The sequence below is a fragment of the Diplotaxodon limnothrissa genome, linkage group LG16 (genome assembly GCF_057381915.1).
Source record: "Diplotaxodon limnothrissa isolate DT_005_m linkage group LG16, D_limnothrissa_male_GT1.1, whole genome shotgun sequence".
NCBI lineage: Eukaryota > Metazoa > Chordata > Actinopteri > Cichliformes > Cichlidae > Diplotaxodon > Diplotaxodon limnothrissa.
The window spans coordinates 27,815,766-27,835,601 of NC_140611.1; the positions used below are offsets into that span (position 1 = coordinate 27,815,766).

Genomic DNA, 19,836 nt, shown 5'->3' on the forward strand with positions numbered 1-19,836 from the left:
AGAGATATTCTATCAATGAGCTGTAGTGAGTGTAAAGTACTTTGCTGTGCTCTGCTGGGTTAGCAGCACCAGAGTTTGTGACAGCAACATACTGAATAAAGTGATTGTGGATTATCAATCATCCTCACCAACCTCTGGACCACTAACTGGACAGGTTATTGGGGCAGAGATTAGCTTTTCATTATTGCTATTATTATTATTTCAACAGCTGTGACAAAAAAAAGTCCCATATATAAGATAAAGTATTTGTCATCTATAAACTATACACTATGTTTTAAAAGTTTTGCATTTTAAAAGGCCATTTTAGAGTAATGGAACGGCAAAAAAAAACAAACAAAAAAAAACCCAGTTGAAAATGAAAGAGTTAAAGTTGAAGTTTATATTAAGAGGAAATAATAAATCTCTGCATTTGTCTGTTTGCATGAAAACCTGCACATTTTAGCTATCGCCTTTCTCTGATGTATCTTATTCTTCCACATAACCTTTGTGCAAAGCTTTGATTTCCTTGAACCACCACAGGAAAACAATTCGAGCCACTGAGATTCTTAACATGTGAGCAGTATTCTGCCCGTAGTGCAACATGAGACACCGTTTGAGGCAGAAAATGTGGTATTCAGGCTGTCAGCTGCGACGCATAACTGAGGCAGTGTTTAATTCGGTCAGTGAAATGGTGGTTGGACCATATTGTCGGCCCTGATGAACGACGATTGATGACAGCGGTGACGAGAGGCAAAGTCAGCATTTTCCTCCGTCAGCTGCTTGGTTTTCAGCCCCAGAGTCCCAGACAAAGAGGGCGTCACTACGATCTCATCCCGGGGTGATGCTTTTCTACTGAAAGAGAAGAATACACAGAAAAATTAATTTCAGGCGTAACGATGTAGAAAATAATCAAAAACTGAAATCAACACCATTTACAGTTTAAAACTTATGAGGTTTTCGATTTCATTGCAATTTTATAATAAAAGCACTGTCAGATTATGGTTCAGCCATAGAAATAACTCTTAGCAAATTAAACTCACATATAAAACTCAAATTGGCTTCTTCATTATTTAATAGACATCAATGATGCAAGATTTTTCAGTGCATAAATAAAATCATAAATACCTGCAAATGCTACTCAGTGTTGATTTGAACCATGTGAAAAAGCTGAACTGAGCTGCAATTCCTGCAAATTAATCAAAATCCAGACCGTTACGTTTCTACCAGGAAGAAATACATAATTTTCTGCTGTAATAATTTTGCATTCAATGTTGCTAAAATTTTACACCTTTTTCTGCTGTGAGTATCTGAAGCTCTGCCACTACACAGGAGGTAGTAACTGCGCTGTGCCATTGGCAACATCTCCATTTGTGGAACAAATGTCTGACACTTGTTTGACGCTTGTGTTCAAAAATGTCGTGAGTCAGACGGCTGAGGCACGTACTGATGTGGTGAGTTTATTGCACAGATGCAGGGTGTCACATCCAGCTATTCAAGAAATCCTAAGCCACAACAGCTGCCAGGCAAAGAGGCTGCAAGTGAACCTCCCAGCCGACTATGCTACTGGGTCACGTAACGACATATGGTATGGTAACCAAATCTAAATCAGTAAATCATCTTGCAGGAGCTTTCTTCTCTTCAGGAACTCTCTGCAGGAGGGGGAGATACAGGAGAGGTGGAGGAAGATCTCAGCCTGGGCGTTTACCGTCTTATGTAGTCTGGAAGATGTGTGGATGGTGGGGTGGGTGCAGTTTTCTCTGTGGTGGGGTTGGGTGGACTGTCCAGGGCTCTGTGGAGCCGGGGGGCGCTACTGCACTGGGCCCCGGTCTGATGGGCCTGGGCCCCCCTTCCCTGGCGGGTCGCGGAGGGTGGGAGTGCCTACTGGGGTCAGCGGGGGAGCTGGCCCCAGGGAGGGGTTACCTGCCCCTCCCTTCCTTCCCTCCCCATCTCCAGCTGCCTCCCTCTTCCCGCTCCTCCACAACCACCCACACATGTAGGGCCTTGGAGTGGGGGTATGTCACCAGGGTGCAGAGGAGGCTACCCCCCCCTGTCCCCTTCTGGCTGCCTCTGCCTCAATTTTATCCCACAACTTAGACATTCACATTATTCACACTCTCATTACACATACATATAGGATCTTGGGGGTGGGCACAATCACGGAGTCCAAATCACCATCAGGGTGTATACCTCACCCCTGACGTCGTTGCCCACCTCTCAATTTTAAATACACTTAGTCATTGAGGGCTAGCAGGAGGGACTATGCGCTTACCTGCTGCTCCTTGGCAGGTAGCTCCAAGCCCTCCTGGGTTTTAATTGCACCTTAGAACACATATGCATCAACACTACAATGAGCGGGTGGAGGGAGGTTTGGAGTCTTCTCCCACCCCCATTCTCTGCGGCCTGCTGGAGCGGGAGGGCTAGTAGGAGGAGTTGGCCGTCCGACTGCGGTCTGGGGTGTGGGGCCTCCCTGCTGCTGCGGAGTCGGGGTGGTCTGCCTCTCCCCACCGCAGGGAAAAGGGTAACACCACCTGGGTCTGGGTGCAATTCCCCCCTCCAGGGGCAAGGGTACCTAGACCCGGTTTGTAGAGTACGCTTGGGGAGTGTGATTGTGTGTACAGCGTCTCTTTATGTCTGTCTCCACGTTGGTTGAGTGTGGAGTGAGTGCATATGAGAGCATGAGGGTGGGAATGGATGTTTGTGTCTGTGGGTGCCTGTATGTCTGTGTCTATATGTCAGGTTGGGTATCAGACGCCACCTCTCTGGGGACACCTCAGGCCCTCCAAGGTTTGGAGGCCTATCTCCACCCACCACCACTTCCCCTGCCGGTGGCGGACTCCCTCAGGTGTCGGTGTGTTGGTGGTTCTTTGTGTCTGGGGGTGGGCGTCCGGGTACACACCGGCTCACTCCTTGGCGGCCGCTTGTCGGGGCCTGGGGCCTGGGGCTCGCTCGGGCCCCTTTGGAGGTGGGGTGCCCCCGGCCTCTCGGCCTGGGGCTCGGTCACTCAGGCACAGCTGGGGGCCGGCGGAGCTCACGGGCGCGTCACTGCAACTCCCCCTGACTTCTGCTCCGCGGCTGCTGGGCGAGCCCTCATCTGGGACTCTCCTCAGCTCTTACTGGAACAGTGGCGCGGCTGCCCCTCTGTTGGTCTTCCATGGTCTCTTGTGTTCTGGGTGCCTCTGGATGTCTGGAGTTTTGATCTCCTCCATACCCGCTTCACACCCTGGAGGACGGGGCTGTGGCCCCCCCACACTCCCTAGCAGATCATTACATGGAGAAACCTTTGGAATGCAAGCATGCTGATCCACACAGGTATGCACACATGGGTATTCACAGACGCGGACTAAAGCTTTCTTGGCTGCTGCCTCAAAGCACACTGTGCGCTGTCTATCTTGCGTGCTGCACAATATCGTTTATTATTTAGTAAATATTGATATCTATGACTAGCTAGTTTATTGTGATGGTGCTTTGTTTTCTCTATTATTATGTTGCTCTTTGTTGTTTGCTGTCTCCTCTGTTTGTTTTTTTTGTTTGTTTGTTTTTTTTTTTTTTCTTTTTTTTTTTTCTCCATACAGGTGACCCAGGAGTTCTTTTTTTTTTTTTTCCTCTCTCTTCCCCCCCCTTCTCACCGTCTCTTCTCCCCTTTGGTTTTCTTTCTTTCTCTCCCCCTCTTTCTCTCATTCATTCCCCCTGTCCTATTTATTTAAAAAAAAAAAAAAAAAAAAAAAAAATGACAAAGGATGAACTGAAGCTCTGCCATCACGTAATGTCGCATACTGCTGTTTCTGATGTCATTTAAAAAAACAAAAAAAAAACAAAAAAACAAAAAAAAACAAAAACAAATCTAAATCAGTAAATGTGAGATTGCAGTTTAGGAAGGATTTGGTTGCACATAATGAAATAAAAGTCAACGATCGAATGACACACAATCCCCCCCAAAATAATTAAATAAATACAGGATCAGCAAGTTCAGTTTTGTAACACATTACTTATAGATTGCTTTTACTTTAGATAAATGATGAATGGAAATTATTTCAGTGCTTCACTTCCTTTAAAGAGTGACATAAGTCTTTAAATAAGACTACAGCTTTAAAATATTTTTAAAAAATATTTCAAAGGCCTTATTAAACAACTCAAGATACAGGAAAAGTTATTTGGTTCCCTTTAAATCAGCTATTCTTACTATTCTTCCAGTATGTACACTGCTCAAAAAAAAATTAAAGGAACACTTTTTAATCTGAGTATAGCATCAAGTCTGCTAAACGTCTGGGATATTGATCAGGTCAGTTAAGTAGCAGAGGGTGTTGTTAACCAGTTTCAGCTGCTTTGGTGTTAATGAAATTAAAAGGAGGGTTTTTTTTTCCACGTTTTGAATTTGTCACCACTGACAGCATGAGGTGATACCTGGAGAGATTGTCCAGTCCACTGTTTCCCAGCACAGTCTCAAGAGCATGAAGGAGATTTCAGAAGACAGGCAGTTACTATAGGAGAGCTGAACAGGGCTGTAAAAGATCCTTAACCAATCAGTAGGACGCATGTATTTTTTTGTGCAAGGAGGACCAAGATGAGCACTGCCAGAGCCCTACAAAATTACCTCCAGCAGGCCAGTATTGTGAATGTTTCTGACCAAACAATCAGAAAGAGACTTTATGAGGGTGGCCTAAGGGGTCGACATCATCTAGTGTACCCTGTGTTCAGTGTCTGGCACTCTGGAGACCAATTAGCAATTGCCATAGAATACCAGAATTGGCAGAACCACCAATCGAGCAAATTCTGCCTGAACACATGTGACAGACGTGAAAGACTCTGGAGAAGTTGTGGAGAACATTATGTTTGCCTGTAGCATCATTTAGCCTGAGGGGTTGGATGGTGGGTCAGTGATAGTCTAGGGAAGTATGTCCCTGGAGGAACACACAAATGTCTACACGCTAGCATTGTCACCCTAACTGCCATTAGGTATCAAGATTAAATCCTTTTTTCCCCACTTTGGTGTCTTTTGTTCTTTTTGTGCTTTGTTTTCCTCATACGACTCATTATGCTTGTATTCATGTTTATTTTTTAATAATACAATAATTTATAATTTTAGTCTATGAAGCGCTCAAAAAAGCACTTTAATCTCTGAAGTTTCAAGATCAAGTACAAATATTAAGTGGAGATGAATTTATCCTGAATCCACTTAGTTCTTCTAAAAAGAAAATAAACATGTGGAAATCACCTCTTGGTAGTCCAGGACTTGTTTTCCCGATGTAGAAGAAGAGCAGCAAGGCAAATATTATGTTTGTTAAGGCATAAACCCATTGAATAACAAACATAATCAATATGGAGCTCAATGCCTGAAAGAAAACAAAGGATACGTTCACATTATTCCAAAACTATCAAGAAAGCCATGAGAACAAAATCAAAATATTGTACAGCAAATGTCTGTCATACCCCAATGAGAGCGATCCAGCGGTTACACAACTTTGCATAGAAGGAATTGTGCTTGGGTTGGATTTCAAAGCTTTGGTGTTCTGCTTTATCTCCAGTGCCTGAAAGATTTAAGAAAGGGTCAAACAGGTAGGTAGCTTCTATGATACAGTATATACCTTAATCTATTCTAATGTTTGATAGGTAAATCTGATCACCTGTGCTGTAATTGTGAGTCTCAGCAGGCAAATCCTGCTCAACGTGACCAATATCTTTATAGCCCGTGATTTGAGGCTCCTCTCCAGCCTTGAGCTCTCCTCCTCCACCCGGCCCCTGGTCTTCCTCTGCTAGTGAAGCAGAACTTGTCCCCTCTTCTTTCTCTTCTGAGGAAACACTGGAGTTCGAGTCCAAACCAAAGCTGTCCATTAGCTTCTGCTTAGCAGTAGCCTTTCTGTTCTTGGATGTGTTGTACATGTCTTGCATGCAGGAGGTCTTCTCAGCTGCAGAGTCCACATTTGAAACAGGTGGAAATATCTGGTCCATGTCCCTAGTGAACTCCAGCAGAGTGCCTTTACTCTGCGGACTCCCGCCATCACTGCCATAGTTTGGAAGATTGGCTTGAATCAGTGACGTGCTGCTGTGCCTGGTGGACCTGCGCTGGTTTCTTTTGCCCACTATGGCGGTGTCCCTCTTATCTTTATTCTGAAGGTGGGAGGTCATGGCCACGCTGAAGTAGGAGTAGTCGACAAAGCTGTAGGTGAGCATGAAGTTGATGGTGACGATGGGCGCCAGTACGTTGACTTGGCCGATGAAAATGAAGGCCATTGTCACCAGGCTCGTCAGAAAGATAGCCGCCACCGGGGTCTTGTTTGGGCCTTTCTGTCAGGGAGAAAAGGTCACACGATATTAGCGATTCCTGTTACAATGTACCAAATGCACGTATTGTGTGCCTCTAACTCAACACAATTTGTGTGACAAAGAAAAATGTCTTATTCTTCCTGGGATTTTGTACATTTGCCACAGCTAACCCTTTGCCAAGTAAAATCGATGTTAGTTTTGAGCAAAGGGGGGAAAACACCAATCCAGAGGAACAGAGACACAATGAAAACGAACATAAAGCTGAATCTGAGTTAAATAAAACACCGATGAGTGATCTTTTCCTGCTGTTGTCCACTGAGTTTTCAAAAGTTCATGTTCAGTGTTTGATTTACCAACAAGTAACAATCAGATTACTTATTCATGTTGCTGACAAATGTAAGCTTTATAGCTTGAAAAAAGTGGGTCGTATTGAGTAAATAAAAAAAAATCCATTACACAAAATCTTCCTATGACTTCATCTGGACTTCTTCTGGCCAGTCTGACATGAGATAGCTGTGAGAAAGCTATTTCGACTTTTAGAAAGGTTCTGGTGCTATTTTTCCATGAGTATGCCTACATTACATTTAATTAAATCAAACACACACTGCATAAATAAAGAATACGTTTGTGTTTACAACTTAAATAGTGTTCAGCATTCACAATTAAATGAATGGAATAAAACAATGCCCCCAACAATAATTGCTTTTCTCAAAATGGAAAAATGGCTTTAACATGTGGTTTGTTAACTAGTTTGCTTTTATTTCCCAGGTCCTATCTCACTGTTTAAGGAGCACTGCTGTGTGCTGGAGGGCCTCCAGAGCATACAGCGGAGCAGGGCCCTGCCCGTCTCCCTTCCTGCGTTTGTTCTGGGGCTTTGATTTGGGCCAAGATGTCTAGGGCCTCATTCCAGCCTGCTGAGAGAGGTCAGATACTGCTGCCATCCAGAGAAGTCTGAGGAAAACTGGGGTGGAAGAGGTCAGGTTGTTAACGTGACTATGTGTGCATGTGTTTTGCAGCAATGTGTCGTAACTCTTTGATGCAATAAAGTCAGTCCACTCACTTCTGTGGAGTGCTTGCTCTATAATTAGGCAGACCTGTGACCGTGTCCTTCTGAATCCATACACCACAGCCCCCTTTAGAGCCAGACTTAGCACACTTATTCATTTACAATGTATGTGTGTGTTACTTTGGGCAATCAGAGAAACCAACTTCAATCCCAATTACTCTATACAACTTGTATTTGATTCACAGAATAATACAGTAAGCATGCAGTTACAGAGTACTGCAGTCAAAATGCAATTTGTTATAGTTCAGTTCTAGGGGAATTTCACTGTGTCAAACTTATTCACAGTCATTTTGTGTCTACATGTGGTGTGAAGATATACAGAATGATGATGCCCTCATTTTAATTCAGTCTGCAGATATCTGTTTTAATCAACTAGCACCCTGAAATTAATCTTTGACTAGTTATGGTGACTTCAAGCTACTCTCAAGTTCATCCTCCCCCACGATATGCACACTGACACTGAAAACCAATCCTTAGACTCATAAATCATCCTTTAATAATGAGTCTTTTTGGTGAATCCTTTTTCATTCCAAGTAAGGCAAGCATCAGTTTTAGATGTCATAGTATTGGACGTTATTCTGCATGTAAGGGAATTTAGTAGCTGATGAATACACCTCAGTAATATCAATTGACATCAAAAACACTCTAGCTAATAGTTTTCAGTTCACACATTCCTCCCTTCATGGCTCTATCCACCCACCCCTCTTCCCAAAAAGGCCAGACAGGGAATGACCCTCTCCTGGGCGATGCACTGAAGGATCCTGGGTGCTCCATACAGGCCGCCCATGCAGGAAGCCAGGGAGGAGATGTAGAGGCCCAGCAGAAAGAGGAAACCCACCAAGGAGACCTGGAGGAAGAAGGAAAACAAACAGAGGGTGAAAAAGGATGGGTGGGGATGAGAGCTCACAACAGTTACGCCCAATCCAGTTCCGCTACAGCCAGCCCCTTATAAAAACAATGAGAAATCACCACTGATGGGCAAGTCAAGGACTTGGTCAAAGCAACATCTAATGGTCGTATTTTATTAAAACGTCTAACTCATGTGCGATCATTTTATAATGAATTTGAGATTTTTACCATTTTGCAGTAATGCTATGCTGAATGTTTGCTACACCAAGAGACAAATGATCAGTTTATTTGTTTGGAGCTGGGCAACACTTTCTGAAGACAATTTATGCATTGATTTCTCATTCCCTGTCCTCAAAACAAAACACTGTATATGACCGATTTGTTAGAAGTGCACAGTGCACAAGGCATCAAAGGCCTATTAAAGCTGTATAGTGGAGGCTTTGGCGAAACACATGTTATTGCAACAGGGAAGGCAAGAGAAGACTTTGCTTTTTTTGGTCAGACAATGCCGAACCACCAACTGCACATGTGACGGTGGCATGGCTCTGTGGAAAAAGAGGTGCTAAACGGGGGGATCTGCATGCCCAACATATTCCTATCCTGAAAAACCTGAAATATTAAGCTGCACATTTTCTACATTAAGCAAAAATAAGACTAAATCTTTTAGCACTATAGCAAGTGGTCCTCCCAGTTCTGAAACACTTATGGTTGATAGACTAGACGACACAGTGGTAATCCTCCCCCAACTTTTGAAAATTATTGCTGCCACCCCCCCTCCCAAAAATCCCCACTTCTAAGTCTAAAATTGATAATTATTTCCACATTTGAATATAATATGAATATAATGTTGCTATGCAGTATTATATAGTCAGAACACAAACTAACCACACCACTAACATAGTGAGACACCATGGGAAGTCCCCTTACCTCTCCCCTTTTGTTGGAAGGCCCCCCCTCACAAAGCCGAATGGAAACACAGAGAGGAGTTTACCTTTTCAGCTATCAAGAAGTCACAGCGTAGAGCTTCTCTGGTGCAGATGGCCCCCAGGAGAAAGACAAAGACCAGATACAGGAACCACCTGTGGGTCACCAAAAGTACAGCGCAGAATTACTAACAACTATTGAGTCACAACAAGTGAATGTCTGATAGCGATGTGTTTTTAGAGCGGGTTACTTTTGTTTTCCAGTGAATGGAAAAGAAAAACCCACTCAGTGTACTGAGAAAACCACAAGAGTAAAATCTAAACTTATAGGATTAAACCTTTCTGAAAGATCAATCCACCGAATCTATCAAAGGGTTTTCCTGTACTTTCTATTTCTTAATGTACAATCACTGTAGTCATAGTTAATCTAGTTTAAGTATTGCGTACTGTGGTGTGTAAATTTTTCCATTGTTTTTGTATGTAAGTATACAGTGCCACTAAAGAGTATTTCTCACCCCTTCCTGAGTTGTTGCTTTTTCACATTTATCAAATCTCAGTGTTTCAGATCATCAAACAAGTTTTAATATTAGAAAAAGATAATCAAAGTAAATACAAATTGCAGTTTTTAAATGATGATTTTATTTATTAAGAAGAAAAAGCAAGCCAAACCTACCTGGCTGTGTGTGCAAAAATAATTGTCCCCCCTCTTAAATCAAGAATTACCTGTGATTAACCACATTTTTTGGAAAGTTGAGATCAAATTCAATAGGCAAAATGAATTAGATTAAAAGATCTCAAAAAGCAGCACATCATGCCACGAGCTAAAGAAACTCAAGAACAAATGAGAAACGAAGTCGGCGACATCTGTTCATCCAGAAAGAGTTTCAAAGTCATTTTCTAAGACTGTCTGTGGTTCTCCGGTGAACCACAGAGAGAGCCGTTATCCACAACTGCAGAAAACTGAGAACAGTGGTGCATCTTCCCAGAAGAGGCGGACTTACTACAATTACTCTGAGATCTCATCAACGACTCATCCAGGTGGTCATAAAACAACCCAGAACAACATCTAAAAAACTTCAGGCCTCACTCGCCTAGTCATGGTCAGTGTTTATGATTCAACAATAAGAACACCACTGCTGGCCAAATAGAACACAAAGGCTTGTCTCACATTTGCCAAAAATCATGATCTCCAAGACTTTGGAGAAAATTTTCTGTGGAGTGATGAAAACAAAAGTATAATATTTTGGAAGGTTTGAGTCGCCTTTCCCATGAACAACAGCCAAACACGGTGGTGGTAGTGTGATGGTTTGGGGCTGCTTTGTTGTTTCAGGACCTCGATGGCTTCTGTAGTTCATCACTCTATGAATTGTGCTCTCTACCAGAAAATCCTGAAGGAGAATGTCCGGCCATCAGTTCGTCAGTTCGTGCACTAAAGCGCACACACACTTGTGTTAGGCAGCAGGACAATGATCCAAAACACACCAGCAAGTCCACCTTCTTAATGTCTCACAAGACAAAAATGAAAGTTGTGGAGAGGTCTACCCAAAGTTTTGACTTATATCCAATTGAAATGCTTTGACATAACCTTATACAATCCATTTGTACCCCAAAAACCCTCCAATGTTGTTGAATCACAGCAGTTCTGCAAGTTCTGCCAGTTATCACAAATGCTTGATTGCAGTTATTGCAACTAAGGATGACACAACCAACTACTGGGTTTATTGGGAAATTACTTTTTCACACAGGGCAGGTAGGATTGAACTGCATGTATATTTACTCAGGCTATTTTTGCCTAATGTTAAACTTTGTTTGATGATCTGAAACATTTAAATGTGAATTTGATAGATATGGAAAAAACAAGAACTTGTGCAGAGGGTAAATACTGTTTGACAGCACTGTATAGATATGTGTATGTTTTAGTGGATTTGGGGGGTTGTCGTACGAGGTGAAGACAGCTGCTAGTGTTCCCACGGGGATGTTGTGCTCAGGTCGCTGAAGGTCTGAGCTCATGTTGAAGCCTGCCATAACCCCTACAACACACACAAAGATGGGCAAACCACAAAATGTACACAAGGTGCTTGTCAACGCAAACTTCATTTTTACATTGCATATGAAGCAAAGAATGATAAGCAGGATTTGAATGTTTGCATGCTTTTCCTATTCTGGGATTTTCTTTTTGTGTGAAATACAGAAATCTAAAAGAAGTTGTTGAGGATCTACTCACCTGTAGCAGCAGGGAAGAAAACCCCAAATACTGTAAAGAAGTTTTCCCCAGTGGTATAATCTGGCATAGTGTTGCTACTGAGCAGCCCAGCTGAATAACCAATGAAACCGTGCTCTGAAAGTGGAGACAAACTCACATAAAGCACATCAATACAGAAAGGCATGTGAGAATTACCAGCATTTCTTCACTGAGTAAACAGTTGTGAACATTAAATGATGATGAAGGAGGAAGAAACTATGCAAACTCCATTAGCTAGAGGTATGAAAATTAGTTTCAGGTCTTTCTTTAGACATGAAAAGTCAGCTCTCTGTTAGGCTTTTACTTATGTATCAATATTTTAGGCAACAAACACACAATCCCAGGCTGTAAATGACTCATAACAAGAATACTTGTCATGGTCCTGGGCCATGTTGGCCCAGTGTTCTTAGTTTCCTTGTATGTTTGTATTTTGTTCCTTGCTTAGGCCATGTTTTCTGAGTTGCCCTGTTGTGTTGTTCCCTAAGTGTTTTCCCTTCATGGCTTTTACCCCCTGTGTGCCCCTCTGTGTATTTATGAGCCCTCGTCTCCCTTTGTGGTTGTTTCATGTTTCCCCAGCCCGTTATGTCTGTGTTTTCCCCGTGCTCTCTCTCCTCCTGTCTGAACCTCTGTGCACTTCCTGTTTACTTTGTGACTCTCACGCCCGTACATGTCATGTTCAGTTCACCCCGCCCTGTCTCGTTATGATTATCAGTGTCACCTGTGTTCCCCGTGTGTTCCCACTTTCCTCGTTAACCCTCTGTGTATTTCTGTCTGCGTCTCCCTCTGTTCAGCGTGACGTCGTCCCTCATGCTGTGTGGATTTCCCTGTGTTCCTTGGTGAGCTTTATGTTAGTTTTTCCCAGTCTAGTTTTGTATCGCCTATCATCTTCTGTTACGCAATAAAGCTGCCTTTTGAGTTCATTCCCTCGTGCCTGTGAGTCCTGCATTTTGGGTCCTACTCCTGCCTGCCGCACAGCGATTCCTGACAGTACGACGTCACCAGACATGGACCCAGCAGGCTCCTCCCGGGAAAGCGATTTGGCCCGCATCTTCAGCCTGTGGGAGCGAGTTTCCCACGCCTCGGACATTAAAGCGATGTCCATTGGGATAAACGCCATCGAGGCAATTCTCAAGGGGAATCCCCATCTTCACGAGCTCTCAGGATTTTCGGGCCTACTGTCCAATCTGCAGAAAGCCAAGGAGACAGTACAAGTTCGCGAGCTCGTCATACCGCAACAGTGACCGCCACAATCGGGAAACGTTTCCACGCTGCTGCCACTGGACTCCTCTCCATCCACCCTCCACTCTGACTGTCACTCACCCGCTGCCTTTCTCGCAGCAATGTGGTCGGAGGATGAGGAGCCGGCCGTGATCTCTCCGTCGTTGCCGGTTTCCTCCATCACCGCACCTTCGGCTTCCCGAAGAAAACGGCATTCACGCCGCCGACGCGCCACCCCACAGCCGGACATTCGGCCTTCTAATTCACCTGCTGTGCTACCAGAAGCTCAGTCGGCTCCCTCGCAGCTACTTCCAGCTCGGTCAGCTCCCTCGCAGCTACTTCCAGCTCAGTCAGCTCCCTCGCAGCCCTTCCCAGCTCAGTCAGCTCCCTCGCAGCCCTTCCCAGCTCAGTCAGCTCCCTCGCAGCCCTTCCCAGCTCAGTCAGCTCCCTCGCAGCCCTTCCCAGCTCAGTCAGCTCCCTCGCAGCCCTTCCCAGCTCAGTCAGCTCCCTCGCAGCCACCCTCAGTTCAGTTTCCAGTGTCCCCCTCAGTTCAGTTTCCAGTGTCCCCCTCAGTTCAGTTTCCAGTGTCCCCCTCAGTTCAGTCTCCTGTGTCCCCGCTAGCTCAGCCATTAACTCCACCACACGCTCCATTTTCACCTCTACCATCGCTTCAGTCATCAGTTCGGTCTGCCACTCAGTCGCCCTTAGTTCCGTCATCCACACTACCACCTGTTTCCCTTCCACCCCAACCATCACTACACCCAGCCATTCAGGCTGCTACTCAGTCAGACATTCAACCCATAGCCCTGCCGTTACTATACTCTGTAGCTGAGCTACTAGCCGCCCGACCCACAGCCACTTCAGCCACTCCTCCACCCGTTACACCTCCACTACAACCATCACTGCAGTCTCTAGCGCAGTCTCCTGCAGCTCTGCTTTCCCCAGTGCAGTCTCCAGTGTCCCCAGTGCAGTCTCCAGTGTCCCCAGTGCAGTCTCCAGTGTCCCCAGTGCAGCATCCCTTAGCACAGTCATCCACTCAATCACCAGCTCCACTTTCCCCTCAACTACCACTACCACCTCTAGCTCAGTCTCCTGTGCACTCACCTCTGGTTCATTCTCCTGTGAAGTCATCAACTCCACTGCCTACTCCACTCTCACCACCTCCGTTACAACAGACATCAGTTCAGTCCCCTGTGCCAGTGCAGACGCCCTCAGTTCAGTCTCCCGTGCAGTTATCTACTTCACCACCATCAGTAGCTCGGCTCCCACTCTCATCCGCATCTCCAGTAGCTCAGCTCGCACCTGAACCATTGGCCCAGTCCCCGATAGCAATACGGTCTTCTGTTCGGCTTAACATTCAGCCAGGGGTCCCAAACCTCTCTGGCTCTACATCAGCTCCTGCTGGAAGCTCGGATGAGCTCATCCAGGACTCTGCGGCTCCCACGCCGCCATCTACCTCGTCCGCTGGGGGTTCCAGTGAGCCCGGCCAGCACCTCCCTGTCTCCGCTGGAGGGTCCGAGGGGCCCGTTCAGCCACCTGTCTCCGCTGGAGGGTCCGAGGGGCCCGTTCAGCCACCTGTCTCCGCTGGAGGGTCCGAGGGGCCCGTTCAGCCTCCTGTCTCCGCTGGAGGGTCCGAGGGGCCCGTTCAGCCTCACGCCGCATCAGCTGGAGGGCCCGAGGAGCCTGTCCAGCCGCCATCTGCGACCGCCTCGTCGTCGCCTGGTCCGGCTGCATCCGCCTGTGCTTCTGCTACGCCTGGGCCAGCCTCTGCCTGTGCTTCTGCTACGCCTGGGCCAGCCTCTGCAGCTCCGCCCGGTCTAGCCTCAGCCTCTGCAGCTCCGCCCGGTCCAGCCTCAGCCTCTGCAGCTCCGCCCGGTCCGGCCTCAGCCTCTGCAGCTCCGCCCGGTCCGGCCTCAGCCTCTGCAGCTCCGCCCGGTCCGGCCTCAGCCTCTGCAGCTCCGCCTGGTCCGGCCTCAGAGTCTTCGTCCTCGTCTGGTCCGGCCTCAGAGTCTTCGTCCTCGTCTGGTCCGTCCTCGTCTGGTCCGTCCTCGTCTGGTCCTGCCTCGTCTGGTCCTGCCTCGTCTGGTCCTGTGCCCACCAGGCCATGGCCGGCACGCCTGGGACTGGAGGGCCGCCGCTGCCTTCCGCGCGGCCGGCCTCCTGAACTGCTCCGTCGTCTCCCTCGCCGCCGCCGCTGCCTTCCGCGCGGCCGGCCTCCTGAACTGCTCCGTCGTCTCCCTCGCCGCCGCCGCTGCCTTCCGCGCGGCCGGCCTCCTGAACTGCTCCGTCGTCTCCCTCGTCGTCTCCAATACTTAACTTTCTATCTTATGTAACATTCATCTGTTTGAAATCAGTTCATGAAGGGACACATAGCAGCTCCACCTGGAATAATGATGGTTATTTCTCTAGTGCATAAGGGAATAAACTGGTTTAAAAATAAAGAAGAAGAAACATTTGCTTCTTTAACATGTTTAAGGAACAATTATAATAATGAGTTTCTATTTCTCACTTCCTATTAATACAACCCAACAAATGTTGCAGTCTAGTCCAATCTTAAAATGTTTGTAGCTGCTACATAGGGCCAGCAGTTACCTTATGATTTTAAAACACATCACTCTCACAAATTGATTAATAATGTGTTCTTAGATTAATAAGCAGTCACCATATTTGGCCTTTTCCTGACTTTTTAAGCTACGCTTTGTGCAGAAAATTAGATCAACTGTATAAGAAATCACAGCATACAGAAAGGAAAAACATAGAGCACTATATACCAGGTGTTTGAACAGTACAGCATTACATTTGCATAGTCATTAGAGCCCTGAGTGAATGGGTCAAATGCAGAGAAAAAACAAGTAATTTCCCCATGGGGATCAATAAAGTATCCATTATTATTATTATTATTATTATTTATCACAAAGGGCCATGAGAAAAAAAAAACCCTTAAGAACTGCATTTATTTTCACTCAGGTATTTTGTCTGAGCTGAAATATTTAAACATGACAAATACGCAAAAATAAGAAATCAAGAAGTGAAAAATCCTTTTCCACTGCAGTGTATCCACCATGCACGGTTATTAGACTCATATTTAAAGCCCCATTATGGCAGTTGCATTTAACAGAATTCAGCCTTTTAGCATCTTATTAGCGTGGGGAGAGTTTAAAGTGGATTAGCTGTTCTATTACCTACAATACACAAAGTGAAAGATAGTCTGTTTACTAACCACCAGGTAGCCAGTACGCAGGAACAGAACCACACCAAAGATGTTGATCATGCAGGTGGTGAAGACTCCATCCCAGGTGCCAAAAAGCACCGGCTCCCACACAAATACTTTGATCCTCCACCATGGCTGATTAGACTGCTGAAAACCCTAAACACAGAAATACAACCGTAGCAGCACTGGCTTATCTGAAGTCACTTTAACAACAGCCTGCAATGATCCTACAAATTGTTTCATTTGAGCTGACACACTGAACATCTTGCCTTTGCATCTTCATGGAACAGATCTTGAATATGTGTGTTTTCTTTAGTATCATCAGATTCTCCCTTCAACAGGCCTGTCTCAGCTCTTTCCTGCTCACAGGTGTACACCGTCCAACCGGCTGGCAGGGTTTCCATTGCAGCCTGGAGAGTTACAGTGTTTATATTTACAGGCTGGATGTAAAACAACAAAATAAAATCTGCATTTTAATATTGAAAAACTTTTTTGATCACATACTACTAGATTCACTCTAAAAGACATATAGTGTACCAAAATAATGGTCTTAGTGAGTTACTGGATGCTAGAGGTACAGTGCTTAACAAATGTATTACATCACCACCCAATGTAAGGTCTGTGCCCTAAAATAACAATATTGGTAAGAACCAAAAATCAGTTTCAATAATGGTTAACCCATCCGCATTTTTAAAGCTAAAATATCATTATAATGTTATCTATGAGTTTTGAAATTTACAAATTTTCCAACTTACAGTTAATTCCCGGCACTCCTGAATAAAAAAAAAGTTTTAGAGGTTTAAAGTCCAGGATTTCACATCTGGGGGGAAAAAAGTCAATACAGTTTGTTTTAAATAACAATATATTTTTAAATTTAAACACGTTTGTGACAGATTTGTCAAATATTCTAATTTATATTTTAGAACATTTCTGTCTTAAACGTGTATTTTATAAGAAGTAATCCCCCGAGAAGACAAAAAACCCACCCCAAAACAGAAAATACCCCCAAACATATTTTACATAATGATGTACTATCATGTATATGATTTTTCCTCGGCAAATATCGTAAAGTGTAGACTTAAAACTAGAAAAAGGAATAAGAGGATAAAACATGTATAATATCCCAATTAAAACATCCGATAAAACTGGATTTCCTTCTTACTTACTAGTCTAATACATTTCCGTTCAGAAACTACTGAGAAATTGAAATATCACAGCATGTTACTGGGTAATTCTGGCATGCCGCATTCAAAACACTCATAATTGTGAAGATATATAATCTATGATTGGAGCATACGGTTTTTCCTGGCATAGTAAACAGTACGGTAGCACAGGCATTTGTAGCGGTCGTCTTGGAAAGAATAGCACTGTTTATCCTGGTTAAACAGCAACAGGTGCAGCTTGAGGACACCCGGATGCAGCAGGGTGTGCTCCTCTGCGATGCGACAAACAGTAAATAGTTGTTAGCGTCACTGCTTTTACCTCAGAGGCTTCTGTTTCCAGATAAATAAACGAAGAATTATAACAAACATGTGAATTCATTGTTTCCTAGTTAGAAAACAAAATGTTGAAATGAATGATAACAATAATAATAGTTATGTTTATGGAAAGACAGCATATCAGAAAGTGTAATCAATTTCAAAATAAGCTCCTGGTGATATACGCTATTATGAAAACCGAGATGTGCTCTAGTCTTAAAATTGGCAGTTTTCTCAATAGAGTTTGGTGTGAGTGGCGGTCTTCTTTCAAACAGCTTCTTAGCTAGATTAACTCAGCGACACCTTACCTTTCACAATCTCATTTCATCCACTGCTTGTAATTTTTTTTTTAAAAAATTAAAGAAAAAATAAATCCATTCCACTTTCCCACTTTTCTTTAAATCCTCTCAGTATTACAACGTGTTCGTCATATGGATACGTCAGCTGCCAGCAGGCAACTTAGGCATGCGGTTACTGCTCACCTTTCCGGGATGTGTTGGAGCATTTGCACAAGGATCTCGTGTTTGCTTTGGCAAGTCCTGCAGCAGGTAATGCTAGTAATGATTAGCTGAAAAATGCATCCACATGGATTTGATCCTTTTTATGGAGTTATTTCCTGAAACACGTTTGAATTTCAGACTGTGGGGATGTTTTCTGAGTCTTATTCCAGTCAATAAGTTACCAATCAGATCAGAAAACACATCAGTCTAAACACATATTCAAAAATAAATAAGAGAAAACAAAACTTGGAAGAGTTTCCCTGTACAATGACACAATGAAAATATTTTACATTTTCATGGTTTAAGATGATTATGTCAAGCATTGGTATGGCCATCTTTCATCACAGTCTGAACTCTCTTAGGCAAACTTTGTTGTAATTTCTTTTAATAACCTTCAGGAATAGTTCTCTGGGATTCTTAAAGGACATTAAACGCTCTTTTTGGATGTTGGCTGGCTCTCTGTGATCTGGGGAGGCCAGTCCGATTTGTCATCCAAGTATTCTTTTACTGCATGAAGACTGTGTTTTGGATCATTGCCATGGGGAGAAATAAAGTCATTACCAATCAGCTGTTTCCCATTAAAGATCAAAGTCCCCACTGGCTGAAATCCTGCCAGGGCAGAGACTCCATTGCATCTCACAGATGGCTATATACACTGTTTTACCTTTCTCCTGGCCCTCTCTACACATACTGACGATGATTTGAACCAAAAATTGAATATCTGGGTTCATCACTACATCACCCTTTCCCTCCAGTTTCCTCTTCCTTAAAAAATGGCTTCCTGACAGCCACCCTTCCACCGAGACAATGTCTAATGAGGCCTCAGTGAACAACTGAAATTCAGCTGAAGGACCAGATGAATCTCTCAGATCTTTTCTGGATCCCATATTTTAAGGAATAACATTCTTGCTGTTTTTTATGCCAGTCTGTGTTAGCTTTGGAATTTTTAGTAGATTTGGCTAAAGAAATGTTTTTGGGACAGACTGCTAATATTAAAGTGCCTAAAGATACAATTTAAACACACTTCTTTGCTCAGTTTTCTGTTATATGTAGACACAACACTGGTTCATCCTTTGAGTTAGGTGCCTTTTTATGCTTAAATAGAGTATAAAAGTAGCTATGTCCAGAGAACTTTCAGAAAGTCTGGAGAACACCCGCTAAACACCACTTTGAAAATTACAAGAAAGACAGGCTAAATGGAAGCAAAATATAACGAAACGAGGGGTAGCTGAAGGTTTTCCCACAGTACTGTATGGTAGCAGGAAAGCACAGGTGTATTTGATAGCTGCATTTCACGTGGGGGGAGGTCCTGTTGTTGTGCATGCTGGTTGACCTTCATGGTTTACTGGGCTGTGATAAAGGCTTACAGTGCTTGGACAAACAGTTTGTCAGAAAATTAAGACAGAACTATTCTGATATACGTTTTTCCACATATTTTTCCATGATAAACATCAATAGTTCTTTTTCCAACGCTCTCCAATGTGAGAATTCTATGCTTTGCACTTTTATATCACTGTAAACTGAATATATCTTCAGGTTTTGGACCTGCTGAAAAAGATGTCACCGTGTACCACGATATGGTGAAAGATTTTCAATTTGTTACTGTACGAGTGTGTACCTATGAAAACAGTCTTCTGCAGCACTTCTACTCTCCTCGAATTCCCCTAACACACCATAACAAATATCCCAGCGTCTCTTTATGTCTTTTCTGGCTGCTTTCCATCAGGAAACACATTTACCCACCCACACTCAGTTTCACCAGCAGCTGCACGCCTTCTGTACATCAACAACAATTCAAGATCACATGCTGTGAATTATTTATTTATAAGGACATGACACACAACAATCAAAAACAATTTAATCAGATTGCTTACAAATCATTGTATATTGCAAAAGTCTAATCATATGGGTTACTTGACTGAAAATAATCAGCTACAATTAAAGCTGCACATTATCCATAAAACAAGTTCACTTGACCCAACAAGTCAGAGACCATGCAGAATAAACCTAACGTAAGACCAACCTTACTGTGAAGCAAATTCTTTAAAATCAAGAAAAAATTCAGATTCCCATCTGTATTTGAAAAACCTTGACACAAACGACTTATAC

At 43.9% G+C, this 19,836-nt stretch overlaps 1 protein-coding gene across 1 annotated transcript; it reads right to left on the reverse strand.

Annotated features, from left to right (window-relative positions):
* Positions 1–543: 543 nt before the first annotated feature.
* On the reverse strand, positions 544–16,547 carry slc12a8 (solute carrier family 12 member 8). Its single transcript, XM_085374302.1, has 12 exons — positions 16,505–16,547; positions 16,019–16,159; positions 15,755–15,905; positions 11,303–11,416; positions 11,021–11,108; positions 9,147–9,234; positions 8,007–8,153; positions 5,601–6,261; positions 5,407–5,504; positions 5,192–5,309; positions 1,105–1,165; positions 544–831 (listed from the first exon to the last, which is right to left on the reverse strand). The coding sequence occupies exons 2-12, from the start codon at positions 16,151–16,153 to the stop codon at positions 660–662; spliced, it is 1,833 nt and encodes a 610-aa protein (XP_085230428.1). The 5' UTR covers positions 16,154–16,159; positions 16,505–16,547; the 3' UTR covers positions 544–659.
* Positions 16,548–19,836: the final 3,289 nt, after the last annotated feature.

Bases quoted from the DNA above. Each gene is read 5' to 3' on its own strand.
- slc12a8 (XM_085374302.1), bottom strand. From the start codon at position 16,153: ATGGAAACCCTGCCAGCCGGTTGGACGGTGTACACCTGTGAGCAGGAA. The intron at 15,906-16,018 runs GCAAGATGTTCA...TTCTGTGTTTAG, and splicing joins TGTTCCATGAAGATGCAAAG to GGTTTTCAGCAGTCTAATCA. The intron at 832-1,104 runs GTATTTATGATT...CTTCTCTTTCAG, and splicing joins ACACTGAGTAGCATTTGCAG to TAGAAAAGCATCACCCCGGG.